We start from the raw sequence: 22005 nt of genomic DNA, 5'->3' as shown, positions 1-22005 counted from the left end.
TCGCAGAATCTCCAGCTGGTATTTCTCAGGTACCACCAGCTGTCGTTTCTGCAAAGGGACTTTATTTCCCGGGGATGGCTTAGGGATCCTATACAGTCTATCCCCCACCCATTCATAAAGCTCCCCATCTATTCCCTTTTCCTGAGTATCTGCCTTAGCCCTATACTTATGTAAGGTCGGGTCCTCCCGGGTTTCCCTCCCGAATGCTTCTGGGGTATCCCAACCTAGGGGAGCCTGATCTAAGGTACATGTCGGGGAAGATAGTCTTACCTGGGTCTCAGCAGCAAGCGGGCCGGTGCCAACAGCACGGGTCTGAGCACGGGTAGTCACTGGGTTAGCCTCAGCGGGGCCCATCGGGGCGTAAGCAGAAACGAGGGGGGCCAAATCATTCCCCAGTAGTACATCCGCTGGCAAATCCTTCATCACCCCCACATTCACATGTCCCGAACCAACCCCCCAGTCCAGGTGAACATGGGCAATGGGTAACCGGAAAATAGTGCCTCCTGCTACCCTTACAGGTACAGTGTCTCCGGTGTGTTGGCTCTCTGGGTTGAGGTTCTTCCGTAGTAGGGTCATGGTGGCGCCAGTATCACGTAGGCCATTAGCTACCTTTCCATTAACCCGGACGGTCTGCTTGTGTTGCTGCCTGTTGTCCTGGTTAGCTGCTTGTACTGGATCAGCCTCGTGCAGGATGCCCCACTGTTCTTCCTCCTCAACGCAGTGAGCCACAGGCATGGATGTGCAGGGATTCCCCCCTGCTGGCTTTCTCCACAACTGGGACTGCCTGGCTGGATTCAACGGACAGTCTGGCTTTTTGTGCCCTAGCTGTTTACACCCGAAACACCTGAGGGGTTGTGAGTAGTCCTGGGAGTTGAAGTTGAAGTTGAAGTTGCATTCATTTTTAAAATTGAATGTTAAAAGCAAGTGGAATTTTCAAGCTACACTCGTGACAAATGAGTTACAGCAAAAGCAAGTAACACAAGTGTGTGCCTCTTAACAAGTTGTGCCAGCAAGTGCTGCTGTTGTACTGTTGGTGCGAGAAAAAAAACAAGAAGTGTAGTGTACAGCATGGTGTGTGTGGGAGCTGCGGACCGGACCAACCGTACCGCAACCTTTCTTCAAAACTAATATCCTCCAGACCCTTTATTAGCTTTGTTGCCCTTCTTTGTACTCGCTCCATTTCCAGTACATCCTTCCTGAGGACTGGTGCCCAGAACTGGACAGCATACTCCAGGTGCGGCCGGACCAGAGTCTTGTAGAGCGGGAGAATTATCGTTTTATCTCTGAAGTTGATCCCCTTTTTAATGCCAAAATTCTGTTTGCTTTGTTAGCAGCAGCTTGGCATTGCATGCCATTGCTGAGCCTATCATCCACTAGGACCCCCAGGTCCTAAACCTCATTTACCATGTAGTTGCTCACCCCATTAATTTGTTCAGATCTTTTTGCAAGGTTTCCACATCCTATGGCGAGGTTATTGCCCTGCTTAGCTTAGTATCGTCCGCAAATACAGAGATTGAACTGTTTATCCCATCCTCCAGGTCGTTTATGAACAAATTAAATAGGATTGGTCCCAGCACACAACCCTGGGGGACCCCACTACCCACCCCTGACCATTCCGAGTACTCCCTATTTATCACCACCCTCTGAACTCGCCCTTGTAGCCAGTTTTCAATCCATGTACTCACCCTATGGAATTCTGTCAAATGCTTTTGCAAAATCCAGATACACCACGTCCATGGACTTTCCTTTATCTAGATGGCAACTCACCTCCTCATAGAAGGTTAATAGGTTGGTTTGGCAAGAACGATTCTTCATGAAGCCATGCTGATTACTGTTAATGATACTGTTCTCATTACTAAAATCTTGTATATAGTCCCTTATCATCCCCTCCAAGAGTTTACATACTATTGATGTTAGGCTAACTGGTCTGTAATTCCCAGGGGTGTATTTTGGGCCCTTTTTAAATATTGGTGCTACATTGGCTTTTCTCTAATCACCTGGTACCATTCCAGTCAGTAGACTGTCAGTAAAAATTAGGAACAATGGTCTGGCAATTATTGTCTGAGTTCCCTAAGTAACCTTCGGGTGCAAGCCATCTGGTCCCGGTGATTTATTAATGTTAAGTTTCCCAAGTCTAATTTTAATTCTGTCCTCTGTTAACCATGGAGGTGCTTCCTGTTATGTGTCATGAGGATAAACACTGCAATTTTGGTTACTGAAGCCCCCTGATTCCCTCGTGAAGATTAAGGAGAAGAATAAATTCAATACCTTTGCCATCTCCCCATCCTTTGTAACCAGATGTCCTTCCTCATTCTTTATGGGGCCAATATGGTCTGTCCTCCCTTTTTTACTGTTTACATATGTATCGACACCCCGAGTATGAAAGGGGTTAAAGTCGTTTAGGACATTTCATACCCAAACACAAAGGCAGCTACCAAACACTCCAATCAGCCGAACAAGGAACCCATACAAATAATCCACCCCAAAAACGAGACACGGCTCTGTCTTCAGGTTCCAAGCAGGAATGAATCTTTATTCAAAAAACACATGTTATACAGATCCCACTTCAAAACATTTCCCCCCCACCCTTGGAAAATAGGGCGGGTTAAACTGTCCAATAACAATGGACACACAGGTCAGGTGTGCTTACCTTCTCATCAGTAAACAGTCTTAACAGGGGGGCTGCTGGAGGAATCCCCCCTCCCTCTTTCCTCACAGCAATACACATCCTGTGATCCAAGGCAGACAAACACAATAGAACATTGGAATACAGCCCCACCCCAAAGTAGCACAGCAAACAGTACACATTCTATATACACATATATACAGCATTGAGTCTCTGACTAGCACAGATCATAGTGGGGTTCTCATTCACCCTGTACTCCGATAGTGACTCCCGTCACATGGCTCCCTCCTTGTGGAACACTCCGGCAGACCCGGCTTGATCCTTCTCGGGTCAACTTGGGGATGTCCGGAACTAGGAGGCCGGAGTGACGTCGGTTTGCCGGTACAACCCATCAGCATTGCCATTTTGCTTACTGGGTCGGTAGCTGATGGTGAAATTGTAAGGTTGCAGGGCTAAGCTCCACCGCAGCAACCTGCCATTGTCTCCTGAGACCCAGTTAAGCCAGACCAATGGGTTGTGATCAGTGACTAATGAAAATTCCTGTCCGTACAAATAAGGGTTCAACTTTTTAAGGGCCCAAACCAGGGCCAAGCACTCTTTCTCCACTGCTGCATAGCTCACTTCCCGGAGTAATAGTTTTCTGCTCAGGTATGCGACAGGGTGTTCTCTTCCATCCTCTCCGATTTGGCTCAGCACAGCCCCCAGTCCAAACATGGAAGCATCTGTGTGGGCAAGGAAACCTTTGTTAGGTACTGGGGCAGCCAAGACAGGGGCATTTACAAGTGCTTGCTTGAGGGCTAGAAACGCGGCTTCACAAGCTGGAGACCACAGGACCTGCCTAGGTAAATTCTTTTTCGTCAGGTCAGTCAGGGGCTTGGCGATAGCACTGTAATCAGGGACAAAAAGCCGGTAGTACCCGGCAGTCCCCAAGAAGGCTAATACCTGGGTCTTAGTACGGGGTGTGGGCCAGTTAGCTACTGCCTCTACCTTGGCTGGCTCTGGTCTCTGGTTCCCACACCCTACTCGGTGTCCCAGGTACTGCAGTTCCGCCATACCTAGATGGCACTTGTCTGGTTTCAAGGTCAGGCCTGCTGCCCGAATCTTGTCCAGAACCACCCCTACGTGAACCAGGTGCTCCTCCCAAGACCTACTGTAGATCGCAATGTCATCCAGGTATGCACATGCAAAATCCTGAAAGCCATCGAGGAGCCGATCCACCATACGTTGGAAGGTAGCCGGGGCATTTTTCATCCCGAATGGCATGACCTTAGACTGGTACAGGCCAAACGGGGTAACAAATGCCGACTTGGGGATAGCATCCTCGGCCAGGGGAATCTGCCAATAGCCCTTACACAGGTCTATTGTAGTTAAATAACGTCCCCTGGCTATACGATCTAGCAGTTCGTCTACCCTGGGCATTGGGTAGGCATCAGTGGTGGTCTTATCATTGAGTCGCCTGCAGTCCACGCAGAACCGGGTAGTTCCGTCTTTCTTAGGCACCAGGACTACAGGCGAGGCCCAAGGGCTGTCAGAGGGCTCAATGACTCCTAACTGAATCATCTCCTGTATCTCCTTCCGCATTCCTTCTCGGACTGCTTCAGGGATACGGTAGGGGGGCTGACGAAGGGGTGCTTGTCCAGGGGTCTCTACCTTATGCACAGCCAGGGTCGTGTAGCCCGGTTTTTGGGAGAAAGTCGCCTGTTTCTCCCACAGAAGCCGTTTAGCCTGTTCCTTCTTTGTGGGGCTTAACCGGTTCCCTAGCTGTACGAGGCTAATGAGGTCAGTCTGGGGGTCTCTCTCTAGTAAGTCAGGGATGGGTAAACTTTCAGAGTCGTCCGCAGCAGGGGCACATACTGCAGCCACTATCCTCCTGCCGTTCCTGATACTCCTTCAGCATGTTCACATGAAAGGTTCGCTGGATTCTTTCATCTGCACAGCTGGCAATAACATAGGTAGTATCACATACCTGGGCTACTACTTTATATGGGCCCTGCCAAGATGCCTGCATCTTGTCGGTCTTCACAGGCTTGAGCACTAAGACCTTCTGCCCAACCTGGAAGATACGCTGTCGGGCCCCCGATCGTACCATCTCTTCTGTCTCCCCTGGGCCACCTGCAGATTCTCCCTTACCATCAGAGACAGTTGCGCCATGCGGTCCCTGAGTTCCAGAACATAGGGCACTATGGGGGTCCCCTCCCGCTCTGTCTCTCCCTCCCAGTGTCCTCTTATGAGATTGAGGGGTCCGCGGACCCTTCTCCCACAGAGTAACTCGAAGGGAGAGAACCCAGTAGATTCCTGGGGTACCTCTCTGTACGCAAATAACAGGTGAGGCAGGAATTTCTCCCAGTCTCTGCAAGCGTCCGAAAAGGTCCTCAGCATTTGCTTGAGGGTCCCGTTAAAGCGCTCGCAGAGACCATTAGTCTGGGGATAGTAGGGTGAGCTCAGCAAGGGCTTAATATTGCATACCTTCCATAACTGCTGGGTGAGCACAGCGGTAAACTGGGTTCCCTGGTCAGAGAGAATCTCCTTAGGGAAACCCACTCTAGTAAATATTTTAACCAGGGCATCAGCTACTGTCTCTGCTTCAATGTTGGACATAGCTACTGCCTCTGGGTAACGGGTGGCGTAGTCCACCACGATGAGAATATACTTCTTCCCGGATGAACTAGGCCTGGCCAAGGGACCCACAATGTCAACGGCTATGCGGTAAAAGGGCTCCCCAATAATAGGCATGGACATAAGTCTGGCCTTAGGGTGGTCCCCCCGCTTACCTACCCTTTGACATGTGTCACACGTTTTGCAGTACTGTCGCACATCCTGGTTAAAATTGGGGCAGAAGAAATTCTGTGTAATTCTATGGGCTGTGCGGCGGGACCCTAGATGTCCTGCTAGTGGTACATCATGCCCAATTCGCAGAATCTCCAGCTGGTATTTCTCAGGTACCACCAGCTGTCGTTTCTGCGAAGGGACTTTATTTCCCGGGGATGGCTTAGGGATCCTATACAGTCTATCCCCCACCCATTCATAAAGCTCCCCATCTATTCCCTTTTCCTGAGTATCTGCCTTAGCCCTATACTTATGTAAGGTCGGGTCCTCCTGGGTTTCCCTCCCGAATGCTTCTGGGGTATCCCAACCTAGGGGAGCCTGATCTAAGGTGTCGGGGAAGATAGTCTTACCTGGGTCTCAGCAGCAAGCGGGCCGGTGCCAACAGCACGGGTCTGAGCACGGGTAGTCACTGGGTTAGCCTCAGCGGGGCCCATCGGGGCGTAAGCAGAAACGAGGGGGGCCAAATCATTCCCCAGTAGTACATCCGCTGGCAAATCCTTCATCACCCCCACATTCACATGTCCCGAACCAACCCCCCAGTCCAGGTGAACATGGGCAATGGGTAACCGGAAAATAGTGCCTCCTGCTACCCTTACAGGTACAGTGTCTCCGGTGTGTTGGCTCTCTGGGTTGAGGTTCTTCCGTAGTAGGGTCATGGTGGCGCCAGTATCACGTAGGCCATTAGCTACCTTTCCATTAACCCGGACGGTCTGCCTGTGTTGCTGCCTGTTGTCCTGGTTAGCTGCTTGTACTGGATCAGCCTCGTGCAGGATGCCCCACTGTTCTTCCTCCTCAACGCAGTGAGCCACAGGCATGGATGTGCAGGGATTCCCCCCTGCTGGCTTTCTCCACAACTGGGACTGCCTGGCTGGATTCAACGGACAGTCTGGCTTTTTGTGCCCTAGCTGTTTACACCCGAAACACCTGAGGGGTTGTGAGTAGTCCTGGGAGTTGAACCTGGGCTGCTGAGAATAAGTGGCCGCTGGAGGTGGTGCTGTAGGGCGGTACGACTGTGGTTGGTAGGCGCCAGCTGGAGGGGGTGCCGCTGATCGATAATCCACCCGAGCTGTTGTCTTGACCACATGGTTATCCAGTTTGTGGGCGTCTGTGTATTCGTCCGCCAGGCGAGCTGCTTCAGACAAGGTGAAAGGTTTTCTGTCCCGGACCCACTCTCTTACTTCCGGGGACAGCTTGTCAAAGAAGTGCTCCAGCAGGAACAGCTGCAGCACCTCTTCCCCGGATACTGCTTGGCATCCAGCGAACCAGTGGGATGCCGTGGGGTGTAGGCGGCATGCCCACTTGGCATATGAGTCTCCAGTCTGCTTGCTCGTCTCTCGGAACCGCCTCCGGTATGCTTCTGGTGTGACGGCATACCTGGCCAAAAGTGCTTCTTTTACCAGCCCATAGTTCATAATATCCTCGTCTGGGATGGCCCTGAACGCTTCACTGGCCCGACCGGACAATTTCCCAGACAAAATGGTAACCCATTCCTCTGTGGGCACCCGGTATAGGGCATATTGCCGTTCAAAATCTGCAAGGTACCCATCAATCTCCCCTTCTGCTTCATTGAAATTTTTAAAAGCAGCAAAATGTACCTTTCTCCTTTCAGTTGGTGCTGCTGTGACTCCCGCTGCTGCAGAACCTCTTTGCTGTAGCCTATTTGCATCCACAGCCGCTATAACTTGGTCTATAATCTCCGCTGTAGGGTTAGGGCCATAATGTGCCAGTCTAATGTTAACAGCCTGATCAAAACTTGCCTCTTCGGGTGCCCTGTCTGTTATGCTGGGTCTTTTTCGGCTATGTTGGGTCTTTCGGCTCTATCCATTTCGACTAGTTCTGCGATAATGTCCCTCTTCTTACGGTTGTTGGCCGGTCGGCCCCGGTTCTCCAGTAAGTCCTTGAGGGTAGAGCGCTTTAGCCGTTCAAACTGTGCTTCCATTGGCCTGTGTCCTCTTGTAGCTGTCCTTCTGGGCTGTGGGAATCATCCCGCTGCTTGCCACCAGTGTATCGACACCCCGAGTATGAAAGGGGTTAAAGTCTTTTAGGACATTTCATACCGTCACAACATACTTAAAGAATTTCTTGGGATTTTTTTCACTCTCCTCCGCTATGTGTCTTTCATGTTCTATCTTAGCCGTCCTTATTGCACCCTTACATTTCTTGTTTCATTCTTTATAAAGTCTGAATGCTGATGATGATCCCTCAACCTTGTATTTTTTGAAGGCCTTCTCCTTTGCTTTTATATGCATTTTTACATTGGAGTTAAGCCATCAAGGACTTTTGTTTGCTCTTTTAAATTTATTACCCAATGGGATGCATTGGCTAATGCCCATATTTAATATGCTCTTAAAGCAAACCCAGTTGACTTGTGATCGCTGTTAAGTAAATTGCCCCGTATTTCCACATCCGTGCTCAGGTCTGTATTGTTGGTAATCAGTAGATCCAGTAATGCTTTATTTCTAGTTGGTGCATCTACCATCTGACCCATAAAATTGTCCTGCAAGACATTAAGGAACTGGCGAGCCTTAGATAAATGCGCGGTTTCCTCCGCCCATTCTATGTCTGGATAGTTAAAATCCCCCATTATGATAACACTTCCCATCCTTGCTGCTAATTCAAATTGTGATAGATCTGTCTCCCCTTCCTCCCTCAGGTTAAGGGGCCTATAGCATACTCCCAGTATTAATTTTCCCCTTAGCTTCATCCCTTTGGAGCTCCACCCATAAGGATTCCACCTCCTCCCTAACTCCGTTAGTGATGTCATCTCTCACATTCACTTTTACATTATTCTTGATATATAGGCATACCCCTCCCCCTTTTTTACCCTCTCTATCCTTGCGATAAAGGGTATACCCTTGAATGTTTGCCAGTCAATCATGAGAGCTGTTGAACCAGGTCTCTGAAATTCCCACAAAATCCAAATCCTCCTCGTACAACAGTATCTCTAGTTCACCCATCTTGTCCGCCAGGCTCCTGGCATTGGTGAACATGCCACGTAGTTTAGACCGGTCACATATTATTCTCTTATTGGGTGTCCCGAGATTGCAACTAGGACTTGCTACTATACTTTGGGTTTTTGTGCTTTGGTCAACCTACCACTAATGCCCCCAATACTACCCTCTGGAATATGTTCTGCGCTGACTATATCTACCTCTGGACCCTCCCCCCCATCGCCTAGTTTAAAAATCCCTCTAACTTTTTGGCCATCTTCATTCCTAGCTTATCTGCACCCTCCTCATTTAGGTGCAGTTCGTCCCTTCTATAGTACCGGTTATCGACTGAGAAGTCGGCCCAGTCCTCCAGGAACCCAAACCCTTCCTTACTACACCAGCTCTTCAGCCACTTGTTTACTTCCCTAATCTCCCTCTGCCTTTCTGGTGTGGCTTGATGTACCGGTAATATTCCTGAGAATACTACCTTGGAGGTCCTTTTCCTCAATTTAGCCCCAAAGTCCCTAAAATCGTTCTTGCATATAAAAGCAAAGGAGAAGGCCTTCAAATAATACAAGGGATCATCATCAGCATTCAGACTTTATAAAGAATGCAACAAGAAATGTAAGGGTGCAATAAGGATGGCAAAGATAGAACATGAAAGACACATAGCGGAGGAGAGCAAAAAAAATCCCAAGAAATTCTTTAAGTATGCGAAAAGTAAAAAAGGGAGGACAGACCATATTGGCCCCATAAAGATTGAGGAAGGACATTTGGTTACAAAGGATGGGGAGATGGCGAAGGTATTGAATTTATTTTTCTCCTCAGTCTTCACGAGGGAATCAGGGGGGCTTCAGTAACCAAAACTGCAGTGTTTGTCCTCATGACAACCTCATCTAAGGACAATTTATATCTAGAGGTTTTCCTGGACTCCCCATCCTGGTCCTCTCCCTCTGATTCCTCCTGGGAGTCAGAGGTACCACTGTCTGGTTGCCTTTGCTCCACCTCGGAAGGACCTGAAACTTCCTCTGCCATAACTGTAGTAGCAGGTTTGGCAGGTGCAGAGCCCTGAGCCTGTGGAGAGTGGAATTAGAGGGAAGTTGAAACTTTTCAAAAAGTGTTTTAAAAGATGAAAAGGTGGATGAGAGTTCCTTTACAGAGGCTGCCAATCCAGACTGCTGTTCAGATTCCCTTTCCCTAACCAGGGAGTGTCTATGCAGTCTATACACAAAACTTTTGTCCATGATTCCCCCAAAATCTCTCTACATGAGGCACACTTCCTTTTAGAGCTATGTGTTGATTTTGTCTTTTCTGTAACTTTCTGAAATACATGTACCAAAAAAAAAATGCAGAAAAAAATATTACTTTTAAGCGAACAGTAAACAACCCTGGGAGTGCACTAGATCCACCTAACCTTAGGGTTCTGAGCCTCCCCCCTCTGACCCTCCAGGGGGTCTGCCCCCCCAAGATAGGAACCATACCGGGGGGGGGCAATCCTGGATAGTGAGGACCCTTCCCCAGGGTGCTCTTACCTTAGGAAGGCTGGAGGTAGGGATGAGCCGAACAGGGCCCTGTTCGGTTCGCACCAGAACATGCGAACAGGCAAAAAATTTGTTCGAACACGCGAACACCATTAAAGTCTATGTAACACGCACATGAATTATCAAAAGTGCTAATTTTAAAGGCTTATATGCAAGTTATTGTCCTAAAAAGTGTTTGGGGACCCGGGTCCTGCCCCAGGGGACATGGATCAATGCAAAAAGTTTTAAAAACGGCTGTTTTTTCGGGAGCAGTGATTTTAATAATGCTTAAAGTGAAACAATAAAAGTGTAATATTCCTTTAAATTTCGTACCTGGGGGGTGTCTATAGTATGCCTGTAAAGGGGCGCATGTTTCCCGTGTTTAGAACAGTCCGACAGCAAAATGACATTTCAAAGGAAAAAAAGTCATTTAAAACTACTTGCGGCTATTAATGAATTGCCGGTCCAACAATACACATAAAAGTTAATTGATAAAAACGGCATGAGAATTCCCCACAGGGGAACCCCTTCAGGTCTGGTATGGATTTTAAGGGGATCCCCGCGCCAAAATTTAAAAAAAAATGGCGTGGGGTCCACCCAAAAATCCATACCAGACCCTGGCAGACCGCAGGAAAAGAGGGGGGGACGAGAGAGCGCCCCCCCTCCTGAACCGTACCAGGCCACATGCCCTCAACATTGGGAGGGTGCTTTGGGGTAGCCCCCCAAAGCACCTTGTCCCCATGTTGATGGGGACAAGGGCCTCATCCCCACAAGCCTTGCCCGGTGGTTGTGGGGATCTGTGGGCGGGGGGCTTATCGGAATCTGGAAGCCCCCTTTAACAAGGGGACCCCCAGATCCCGGCCCCCCGTGTGAAAAGGTAAGTACCCCTACCGTCTCACAAAAAAAGTGTCAAAAATGTTAAAAATGACAAGAGACAGTTTTTGACAATTCCTTTATTTAAATGCTTCTTCTTTCTTCTATCTTCTTTCTTCTATCTTCCTTCGGTTTCTTCCTCCATCTTCTTCTGGGTCTTCTGGTTCTTCCTCCGGTGTTCTCATCCAGCATCTTCCTCCGCGGCGTCTTCTTCCCTTCTTCTTCTCGGGCCGCTCCGCATCCATGATGGGAGGCTCCTGCTGTGTGACGCTTCTCGTCTTCTGACGGTTCTTAAATAACGGAGGGCGGGCCACCCATTGATGCCGCCCCCCTCTGGCACACGGGGGTTTTCCTTTAATATCCATACCAGACCTGAAGGGCCTGGTATGGAATTTAGGGGGACCCCCCACGCCATTTTTTTTTTTTAATTTTGGTTTGGGGTTCCCCTGTGGGGAAATCCCATGCCGTTTTTATCAATGAACTTTTATGTGTATTGTCGGACCGGCAATTCATTAATAGCTGCGAGTAGTTTTAAATGACTTTTTTTCCTTTGAAATTTCATTTTGCTGTCAGACTGTTCTAAACACGGGAAACATGCACCCCTTTACAGGCATACTATAGACACCCCCCAGCTACGAAATTTAAAGGAATATTATACTTTTATTGTTTCACTTTAAGCATTATTAAAATCACTGCTCCCGAAAAAACGTTAGTTTTTAAAACTTTTTTTTGCATTGATCCATGTCCCCTGGGGCAGGACCCAGGTCCCCAAACACTTTTTATTACAATACCATGCATATAAGCCTTTAAAATTAGCACTTTTGATTTCTCCCATAGACTTTTAAAGGGTGTTCCTCGGCTTTCGAATTTGTCGCGAACACTCCAAATTGTTCGCTGTTCGGCGAACTAGTGAACAGCCGATGTCCGAGTCGAACATGAGTTTGACTCGAACTCGAAGCTCATCCCTAGCTGGAGGTAGTGTCAGTGTGAGTCGTAGCGTCTGCCTCCGACATGACTGCAGTGGCTTGCCTCTAGTGAGTCTCACGCTGCCTGTGCGCATTCCGGACTCTCTTCAGTCTGTGCACGCCCCCCCCACCCCCCGGAACCGGAAGTCGCGGGTCAAAGGAAAATGTCCGCCCTCCGCCGGAAATGATGTTACCCATCGTCCGGCCCGCTGGTTCCAAAAAAATACGGCCTATACGGCGTACAGGGAGAGCGGACTGTCTCCTTGCTGCGGCCCTGTGGACGCGATAGAGGTCCCCCGCAACCGGATGCCGCACTCGACAAGGAAGGGGTGGCTTCTGCTGCGGGTATGTACCGCTCTTTTCCTCCCTGGAAGCCCCTGCTTCCCTATGGCCACAATCTCCCTGACCGCTTAAGCCTGGTCCCATGCACAGTGTCTCCCCACCGGATGAAACACTAATAACTGAGGTCCGGCAGGGGAAGTAAGAATTTATGGGCTGGCGCAGTGTTTCCCAGAGGAAGAGGAGGAGACTATCTCTCTCATAGTGGCTGTCCTGAAAGACAAAAAGTGAAAATATGAATGCAATCTATACACTGGGGGGAGAACCTCTGGGAGAATCTAGGTGGAAAAGGACCTGGGGGTCCTAGTAGATGACAGGCTCAGCAATGGCATGCAATGCCAACAGAATATTGGCATGCATTAAAAAGGGGATAAACTCCAGAGATAAAATGATAATTCTCCCATTGTACAAGACTCTGGTCCGGCTGCACCTGGAGTATGCCGTCCAGTTCTGGGCACCAGTCCTCAGGAAGGATGTACTGGAAATGGAGCGAGTAAAAAGAAGGGCAACAAAGCTAACAAAGGGTCTGGAGGATCTCAGCTATAAGGAAAGACTGCAAGCGCTGAACTTACTCTCTCTGGAGAAGAGACGCTTGAGAGGGGATATGATTTCAATGTACAAATACCACACTGGTGACCCCACAATAGGGTGAAAACTTTTCCGTGCAAGGACTAGTAACGCCTATGGTGAAAATGAACATTTTGCTGCCAGCTGTACCCCAGAATCTCCATAAATCCAGTCTAGATAAATAAATTGTGTCTGAAGTACAGAGAAGGAAGATTATCCGAGAGGAATACAGGATGGGGAACACAGCTCAGGAAAGTGACCAGGGGATTACAGGCTGATATCACCCAGTCCCCGCCCTACTCTGGACCAATCAGTGAGCAGTATGGGTGGAGGAATGTATTTAGTGTTAATGACCCACCTGTGCTGATCTCTGTAGGAGTGTCCTCCTCTATAAATGTCCCCGTTATTCCATCCTCCTCCATAGACTGCTGATCATCCCTCACATACCTCTCTTCTTCTTCTGCTTTAACCTCAAATTCTATATCGATTGGATCTCCACTCTAAATCAAGAAAATGAGAGAGAATATCATCTGTAAGATATAAGCATTAATATTGTGATATCACATATAAAATACACACATTGTCTCTATAAATGTGTTTTATAACCTCCGTCCCACCAACCTTGTAACAGTGAGGGATGGTGTGATCTTCCTGTGTGGAATCCCCGGAATAGAGAGGACGGGGACATCTCTCTGGTGGGTTTCTGTAGCTGGATGACTCCACCATGGTGTCCTGGTACAGATCTTTGTGTTCTTTAAGATACTCTGACTCCTCCATCACCCCATCCTCATCATCCTCCTCTTTTATCTCTTCTTTAACCTCAACTTTAGAATCTCTTAGGTTTCCACTCTGAATCTATAATAAAAATGACATCTTTTGTAACAATGCAGATAATGTACAGATCCTAATGATACTATCAGTGATTGTTCCTCATCTACCTGATGATGGTGAGGGATGGTGTGATCTTCCTGTGTGGAATCCCGGGAATACAGAGGATGGGGACATCTCTCTGGTGGGTTTCTATAGCTGGATGACTCCACCATGGTGTCCTGGTACAGATCTTTGTGTTCTTTTAGAAACTCTGACTCCTCCATCACCCCATCCTCATCATCCTCCTCTTTTATCTCTTCTTTAACCTCGTCTTTAGAATCTCTCAGGTTTCCACTCTGAATATATAATAAACATGACATCAATGGTAACAATGCAGATAATGTACAGATCCTAATGATACTATCAGTGATTGTTCCTCATCTACCTGATGATGGTGAGGGATGGTGTGACCTTCCTGTGTGGAATCCCGGGAATACAGAGGACGGGGACATCTCTCTGGTGGGTTCCCATTACTGGATCCATCTGTAGGAAACACACACACTGACTGAATACATTGTTTCTATGTGTTTATCAGATGATGGGGGATCTAGGTGGACCCTCCGTACTGCTCTCTCCTTTACAATAAAGTCTCCTCTTACCCGGTGATGTGAGGGGCGCCTGATTGTCCATCATGACGTCCTTGTAGAGATCCTTGTGTCCTTCTAAATACTCCCACTCCTCCATGGAGAAATAGACCGTGACATCCTGACACCTTATAGGAACCTGACACACACAATGATACAGTCACCATCCAGACACATCCCTTGTCTGTTACTGGATAATGTCCCAGAATTCCCAGCACCGCTCACCTCTCCTTCATGATCTCTCTGGTGACTTCTAGAATCTTCTTTGTATTTCTCTATTCTATCAGGGAGGGAGGTGGAGGCAATGTGATGGTCATATGATCTCCAGACTTCACAGAAGGAAAACTCTAGATCTGAACACAAATAGTAAAATCAAATGATATTCCTAGAATCCTCCTCACCTCACCATTCAGGTCTCCATTTTATTAAAGCCCCACTTCAGACTGAGGTATAATTTACCCACACAGGACCCCACACTATGCAGGGTAAAAACTTGTTGCAGGCATTCTGATGTCATTGCATACAATGCAGGACCACTTTGTAAGTGAGGATCAGAGAAAAACAAGAAACGATGGAGAGACATTGGGAGGAGGAGCTGCGAGGTCAATGTGATGTCATAGGACATGTGAGTGTAAATAGACAATTTTCTCCAGAGCTCCTAATGGTGGGGATGGATTTTGCTGAGTGCTGGTGCCAAGTTTCCACCCCCCCAGGGTCACTGCAGGTGTGGAGAAAAGCCGTGTAAGAGGATATGGAGGAGAGACGAGGAGGAGATCCAGGAATCAGGATAAAGGTCAGGACAAGCAACAGACGAGCGCATCCAAGAGATGAAGCCGGGGTCACTACACAGAAAATCAATCCAAGGAAACAACAGGCAGGACGAGGAATAGCAAGAAGGAGCTCAGAGACAAATGAGAATATTGCTCAGCCAATGGGAGATTATCTCAGCATGACTTACATAATGAAGGAGATGAGGGGGAGGGGAGGAAGTCACTTATGGTGACCATAGAGACATGGAAATTCAGCTGGTTCAGCAGGGATCGGTCACATTTCCATCCATGTGTGGTCACTGCCGGATAAAAGTCACTCCATCAGCGGCTGCAGCCAATAGCTTCATCACTGATCTGTGTATTCTGAGAGCGGAGGAGCGCCCCCCATTGTCAGAATACAATAGTGCAGCGGGGAGGATTCCCCCATCCCCCTCCAATGTGTGGATGGGGGAATCACTTCAGTTTTTTCCTCTCATCCCGCTGGCTGAACGATAAAACTGAACCATGTATGGCCAGATTTGGAAGAAAGATATATTCATCATCAACTGATCCCCCTGAAGGGGTTAATCTACATATTACCTCCTCTGCCGCCAGATCCAACAGTGTCTTCTCTCTACGTCCTTCCAAATGGAACGCCCTGTCTGTATATGACATCACTTCCTGTCTGTATTCCATAGAGACTTTTTTACTGGGTAGAGGTGAGATCACCACCTTGTGGAGCTCAGAGCAACTGCAGCTCAAGAAACATCTCGTAGTGTGAACACGGCTGATCCAAGTATAGAAATGAAGACACTGCAAGCTGTTTGAGGAGTCATGTTGAATTGTAGAACAGGAACAGGAAACAGGAAGTACAAGCAATGCGATATTACCATAAAATATATTACCATAGAGTCCCTGTGTTTGTATAAGAATTCCATAACATCTCCCTTTTTTTTACATTCAATCCAAAAATGTGTAAACAACCTAAAAACAGATCGTGAACAGTCTTAAACATAACTAGAGTTGCCACCTCATCCCTTTAAACCCGAACGTATATTAATTACACAGGTTCTGTGGCTGATTAAGGTGATAATTAAACTCACTTGTTGCCTTATCTGCATTTAATTAGCCACAGAACCCGTGTAATTCATATGTGTTCGGGTTTAAAGGGATGAGGTGGCAACCCTAAACATAACATACTGTGTTACTGGTAGGTAAACTACAAATTCTATTTGGCGGTCTTGAAACTCGAACGCTGCACAAGACCACAGTGATTTTGCCTGGGGAATGCTGTTCAGCTCCAGAAGGTGTTGAAGAGCTGCTCTCTTTCCTGGCTGGTGTGTTTGGTACAGAATAACTTACCGGTATATGTGGCTTCATTATGTCATCCTCATGGTATCCTTCAAATATGACCATAATATTGTCTCTGCCTTGCTTATGTGGTCCAGTAGGACAAGGGGCATTGTAGGACTAGGGGCATTGAGCGCCTCAGGAGGATCATGTGCAGGATGCTCATAGGCTTGTGCTTTGAGTTGTTTTGCCACTTGCAGGTCCACTCGATTGCGGCAGTAGAGATTGCCTTCCACATCCACAAGATATGAGTGAGGGGCAACTTTCTGAACAGAGGTGCCCAGTCTCCACTGACCAGTCCTGTCACCAGGCAGCAGCTTCATACAGATTGACTCTCCAATGGTAGGTCTTTGGCAGACACATCAAATGTCAGTTTGTAGATCTGTTTTCTATGTCAGAGTTTCTCCAGTACACCTGTAACCACACAAGGTTCAAGCAATTTGTTTGCCACAGGTAACGAAGTCTTCAGTCTCCTTGGCATCAAGTGCTGTGCAGGACTACTGTCCATGCCTTCGGTTGGGGTGTTCCTCCAATGTAGAATGGCTTTCCATGGGTCATTACCATCATATTGGGACTTCTTGCAAAGATTCTTTACTATCTTTACAGCTGATTTTGCTTTGCCATTAGCTTGTGGGTGCCGCGGGGATGAGATAAGATGTTCAAACCCCTAATCTGTAGAGATCCGTCTGAATTGCTCACATGCAAATTGGGGTTCATTATCCGAGATTACTCTGTCCGGCAGTCCATAACGTGCAAACTGTACTTCACAACGCTTGATTGTAGTTTCAGCAGACAGGTCAGGAAGGTGCTCAATCTCCCAAACATCAGAATAGTGATCCACAATCAGTAGAAAATTTTGCCCGGTATAATTCAGTAACTCCATGCTTACAATTTGCCAACGCCGTGTGGGCAGCACATGTGATATTTTGGGTTCTTTCTGTTGAGCCTATGCATATTAATTGCATGCTGAGCAATGGCTAACAAAGTCTCTAATCTTATTTTGCATGCTGGGCCAATATAAGGTATCCCGTGCCTGCCTATAGCATGCTTCTCCACCAATGTGACCGGCATAAATGCGTGTCACCAATCTTAGAGATTTAGAAATGATGACTCTTTTCCCCTCCATCCTTAATGCTGATTTCATCTCTGAAAGTCCAATATTCTCTCACAAGTAATGGTACTTCTATCTTTGTGTAGCAAGGTCTCCGGCCTCCTTCGGTCTAATGAGGACTTCGAGGGCCAGAGAGAGCTGACATCTTCCTGTATATGGTGGATTGTGAGCCATAGTGGGTGCAAGGTGGATAAAGTTATTGGGCGCCAGACACTTCTTGAATGCAAAAGAGATGTTTATTTCTCTTACAAACGTTTTTGGGGAAAAGAGGGTTAGGGCCAGGACGCCATTATGTAGTTGCAAGATCGATTTGCAGACTCCGAGACTTCAATAGGAAGACATCCATGCAGGGAAAGGCCCCAGCAAGGTGCCACATCTGCACTGGCAGGATTGCTGTCTCCTATGACAACAGTCTTTAACAGTTCCTAACACAAAGCATAACAGTTCTTTCACCTTCACTACAACTTCTCCTTGTAGTTCTTCAGCCCACTGAGCTCCTGGTCTCTCACTAGACCCTCTGATTCACTGACTCTGAATCCCTTGAGCTTCTCCACTCTTCACGGTGGTATCTTCCTCAAATATCACCCCACCTCTCTGCTGGGTCCCTAGCTTGGCACTCCAGATACTTCTCAAGCTTCGCCCCACTGGATTGCCCAGTCCCTGGCTTGATAAACAAGGCTGCTCTGCAAGCGTCACATCCACTCGCTGGGTCCCTGACTTGATCACCGCCTAAAGTTTCCTGATTCTCCACCATACCCGTTCGGTGAGAATACTGCTCCGGTACTTGCTTCAGTTACTCACTGTTGTCCCTGGTAATAAGGCGGATGGTCCCTTAGTGGTGACAGCTTCCCCTCTACCTCCAACCACTGACAGGTTCTCCGTCACTTCTGGTTGGACTGCAAGCCGCAATCCCAACCCTGCGCTGCTCTCCTGCTTCTGGATAGGCCCTCAGATAGCCTAGCAGACAGATGCCCCCGTGATAGGCCCAATCTCTGGCCTAGCAGCCCGGGCAGTACGACACACGTCCACCCAGTCAGCCATCCAGGTGGCACAGAAAATAGATCACCTGACTCCACTCGAATATATAGGTGCTCCCAGCAGGCCATGGGATTCAAATAAACCCTTGCCCGTTGGCTGAGATACCCTATATACCCAAAACCTGACCGTGCATTGCCCTTCTCATATCTAGCACCACCAAGTACCCGGCCACCTAGTGGTAGTTCAACAAGGCCAAACTTAGGGAGGAATCAATAGATCTCTAACAAGCAACCAGGATAACTACTCCTGGTAAGTAAATTTGTGAGGAGCTCCCTATCTAAACTCCAGGGTGCAACATCTGAATCTGGCCAACCATTCAGAACAGAAGATTTACGTGCTTGCAAACTCTCGTCAATTTCTGTGTGCTGTTTTATCTGAAGCAAATGCTGGTCTGTAAAGTTTGGATAGTCTGATTGATTGATCTGTGACAGGACATCCAGGTCCTGTTGAACATCGTAGACTGTGTGTTGTGCACATTCAGGTGTGTCACCTGCTGCTGTAGCTCTGCTATGAGCATCACTAATGAATATTTCAGGTCCAGGATTATGGACAACATTCAGGCAATAGTTTTGTAATGTTACCAACATGCTCTGTAGGCATTTGGGTGCACAAAAAAGTGTTTTCTTGAAAATAGATATCAGAGGCTTATGGTCAGTTTCTGCCGGGATCTCGTCACGACCATAGAGTATGTGATGAAAGCACTGGCAGGCAAACACAATACTTAGACATTCCTTTTCAATTTGTGCATAGTTTTGCTCAGTAGGGGTCACAAATGCGATAGGCTGGCCAGCTTGCAAACGCCCGAGTCCACTTTTGCACATATCACTTTGAATAGTTACAGGTTCTGTAACATCATAGTACTTATGGATAGGTGTATCTGTAACCAAACGTTTGGTTTTCTTCACTGCATTATCATGCTTAGGAAGCCAATGCCAAACCACATCCTTGTCCAGAAGCCTTCTCAATGGCCCACAGACTTCTGAGAGACGTGGTAGGAATTTTGCTTAAATAGGTAACAAATCCTATGAAGCGCTGCAGAGATTTCACATTAAACGGCTGTGGCATATCCAGTATAGCCCTGATTTTTTTCTGGGTCAGCCTTCAAACCCTCCAAAGATAGTATACAGTATGTCCATGGAAGCGGACCTCTTTGACCTTGAATTGCATTTTTTTCATGCCAAGTCTTAGTTTCACCTGCCTACAATAATTCATCAACTCCAGCAATTTGCCATCATGATTTTGCTCTGCTTCTCCATCCGTATCCCCACAGCCTACCACAACTATGTCATCAGCAACTGGTTCAATACTATTGAGTCCAGCCAATAGTTTTTTTTTTGTTTTTTTTTTTAGTCAATAAAGTTTTTATTGTAAGATCAAAAGTAGTATCACTTGTACAATTATAATAACATTCGTACACATATCTTGTAAATTGTAAGATTCAACATTAAGTATAAAATAACATAACGTTAAAGCGTTCAATGATAATAATCATCAGGATGACCTGTATCATGTCCATTAGCATTATCATTTTAAAGTGGAGTTCCGGACACATTTTTTTTTTTTTTTTAATGGTCCGTGCATAATTCATTCTTAAATAAAAAAAAACAATTATACAATTTAAAAAAAGGATGTTGCTAAAATATTAAATTACTACTCACAAGTTTTCTCGTCCTGCTGTGGCCATTGTCATCATGATTGTAGGCATGTGAAGCCCAATCGGTAACTCTTCCTGGATAAGCGTAGGAGAGGTGCATGCTGGGTAACCAGCATGCACCTCTCGTCTCACGCATACGCGATTCACCAGCGGCTAAAGTGCCAATTGTTTCTAAAGTTGCCATAACAACGGGCGGCGATGGAGGAAGGTCTCGCCCCGTTGTTATAGCAACAAAGGGCTTTCTTCCCTTTTTACAAATGGTGCTGTGATCCGCCTTATATTGCGTCATTTCTTGTCACAGTACTACCCAGGAGGATAGGTGAGGGAGGAAGTGACGAGGGAGCTCCGCGGACCAGGAAGTGGCAGATTAGGTGGACTACATAGCAACAGGGCGATTCTGGTAAGTATACATTTTTTTTCCTCCAAATTTAACAGGAATCTGTTAATGGAAAAAAAAATTTCAGGGGGGAACTTCGCTTTAATATACGATACCTGTCCTTAAGGAAGATAATTTGTACATTACTATGAACTGATTATTACTCAAAAATAGATATTTGGTGCACGTTTTATATACGCGTGTGTTGTTTAAGACATATAGGGGGTTATTTACGAAAGGCAAATCCACTTTGCGCTACAAGTGCAAACTACAAGTGCAAAGTGCACTTGAAATTGCACTGAAAGTGCACTTGGAAGTGCAGTCACTGTAAATCTGAGGGGTAGATCTGAAATGAGGGGAAGCTCTGCTGATTTTATCATCCAATCATGTGCAAGCTAAAATGCTGTTTTTTATTTTCCTTGCATGTCCCCCTCGGATCTACAGCGACTGCACTTCCAAGTGCACTTTCAGTGCAATTTCAAGTGCACTTTGCACTTGTAGTTTGTACTTGTAGTGCAAAGTGGATTTTCCTTTCGTAAATAACCCCCATAGTTAGGTAGGAAAGATAGCCGACCCAAGAGAGGGTGAGATTAAAGGAAAGAAAGAGACAGAAAGCTGAGGTCCCAGATAAATCTGATTCGTATGATCTAGAGTATTTAGAAATGACCCAGGGCTGCCATGTTTTATTGAATTTCTCGATTGTTTCATGAGCCGTTGCCCTAATCTCCTTCATATTATAGAGAAGGTGAACCCCGTTTAGCCACTCTTCGATTGTTGGAATGGTGGTATTTCTCCAGTATCTGGGGATCACTGCTTTTGCAGCAGTGAATACAAATCTGGTCAGTGATCTCTTATACTTTTTAATTGAACAATTAGTGATGTGTAATAAACAGCTCGCTGCATTTAATTGAATTGATGTCTCAGTGATTAGCTTTATAATTTCACAGACCTTACACCAGAATGGTTGGATCGAGGTGCATTCCCACCATATATGCTGTAAAATGCCTCTTTCCAGATCGCAACGCCAACAAAGGTCAGAAACCTTGGGGAATCATCTATGTATTTTGATTGGCGTGTTATACCAATTTGTCAGGAGCTTAAAAGAAGATTCTTGTAGGCGTGTGCTAATTGCGCATTTGTGTGCGAACACACAAGCTTGTAGCCATTGGTCCTTTAGTGAAGGACATGTTTAAGGCGGTTTCTCAAAACATTTTATGTTTTAGCAAAAAGTGGGCTTGTTGGTCGCATTTTTTCAGAGACATCTGAATACTTAAACATATACAGTTCACTCACTTAAAGAAATAGCTATGATTGTGTTGAGCTCTGTCTGCCACAAACTGTAATCCACATCCTCCACAATCCAATCATCTTTCTGACACCCCTTCCCCTTTAAAGGCCGTCACCCTCCAAAACACACACAAATTCCAATTGGAACTCCCAAATTCAACTAAAAACTGAGGAGGGAAGTCAGAGACCAGAGGCTTGCAGCCAGGCGTAGGATGAGGAGACATTTTTTTCGGATTTAGTTGCCTTGAGGAACACAGTTTCAGATGGCGTGAGAGGTCTCCTAAGATATTCACTTATCTCTGAGGACTAAGGACATAACTATGAATTTGAATTTCTCTTA

General features: G+C 46.8%; 3 protein-coding genes across 8 annotated transcripts in view; 2 read left to right on the top strand and 1 right to left on the bottom strand.

Moving 5' to 3' along the window:
• The window catches only part of LOC141121938 (uncharacterized), a 284890-nt gene that overhangs the window by 43498 nt on the left and 219387 nt on the right, over positions 1-22005 (top strand). The gene's annotated exons all lie outside the window — the stretch shown is intronic.
• Positions 1-22005, bottom strand: part of LOC141121935 (uncharacterized) — a 206895-nt gene that overhangs the window by 8338 nt on the left and 176552 nt on the right. The window contains exons 1-7 of one of the 6 annotated variants that reach the window (XM_073611687.1): positions 15450-15585; positions 14326-14453; positions 14116-14239; positions 13902-13999; positions 13585-13812; positions 13268-13501; positions 13005-13146 (exon numbers count right to left, since the gene is read on the bottom strand). In XM_073611687.1, coding sequence (XP_073467788.1) covers positions 13005-13146; positions 13268-13501; positions 13585-13812; positions 13902-13999; positions 14116-14200 — 787 coding nt within the window. In that variant the 5' untranslated portion in view covers positions 14201-14239; positions 14326-14453; positions 15450-15585. Of the gene's footprint in view, positions 1-13004; positions 13147-13267; positions 13502-13584; positions 13813-13901; positions 14000-14115; positions 14240-14325; positions 14454-15449; positions 15586-22005 lie in introns of those variants that run through there. The other 5 variants (XM_073611689.1, XM_073611690.1, XM_073611691.1 and 2 more) reach the window with 5 other exon arrangements.
• The window catches only part of LOC141121932 (uncharacterized), a 603393-nt gene that overhangs the window by 458038 nt on the left and 123350 nt on the right, over positions 1-22005 (top strand). The gene's annotated exons all lie outside the window — the stretch shown is intronic.

Source organism: Aquarana catesbeiana, unplaced genomic scaffold (genome assembly GCF_042186555.1).
Source record: "Aquarana catesbeiana isolate 2022-GZ unplaced genomic scaffold, ASM4218655v1 unanchor235, whole genome shotgun sequence".
Taxonomy (NCBI): Eukaryota; Metazoa; Chordata; class Amphibia; order Anura; family Ranidae; genus Aquarana; species Aquarana catesbeiana.
Note: the sequence above shows the minus strand (reverse complement) of the source record. Positions and strands in the feature narration are given on the sequence as shown.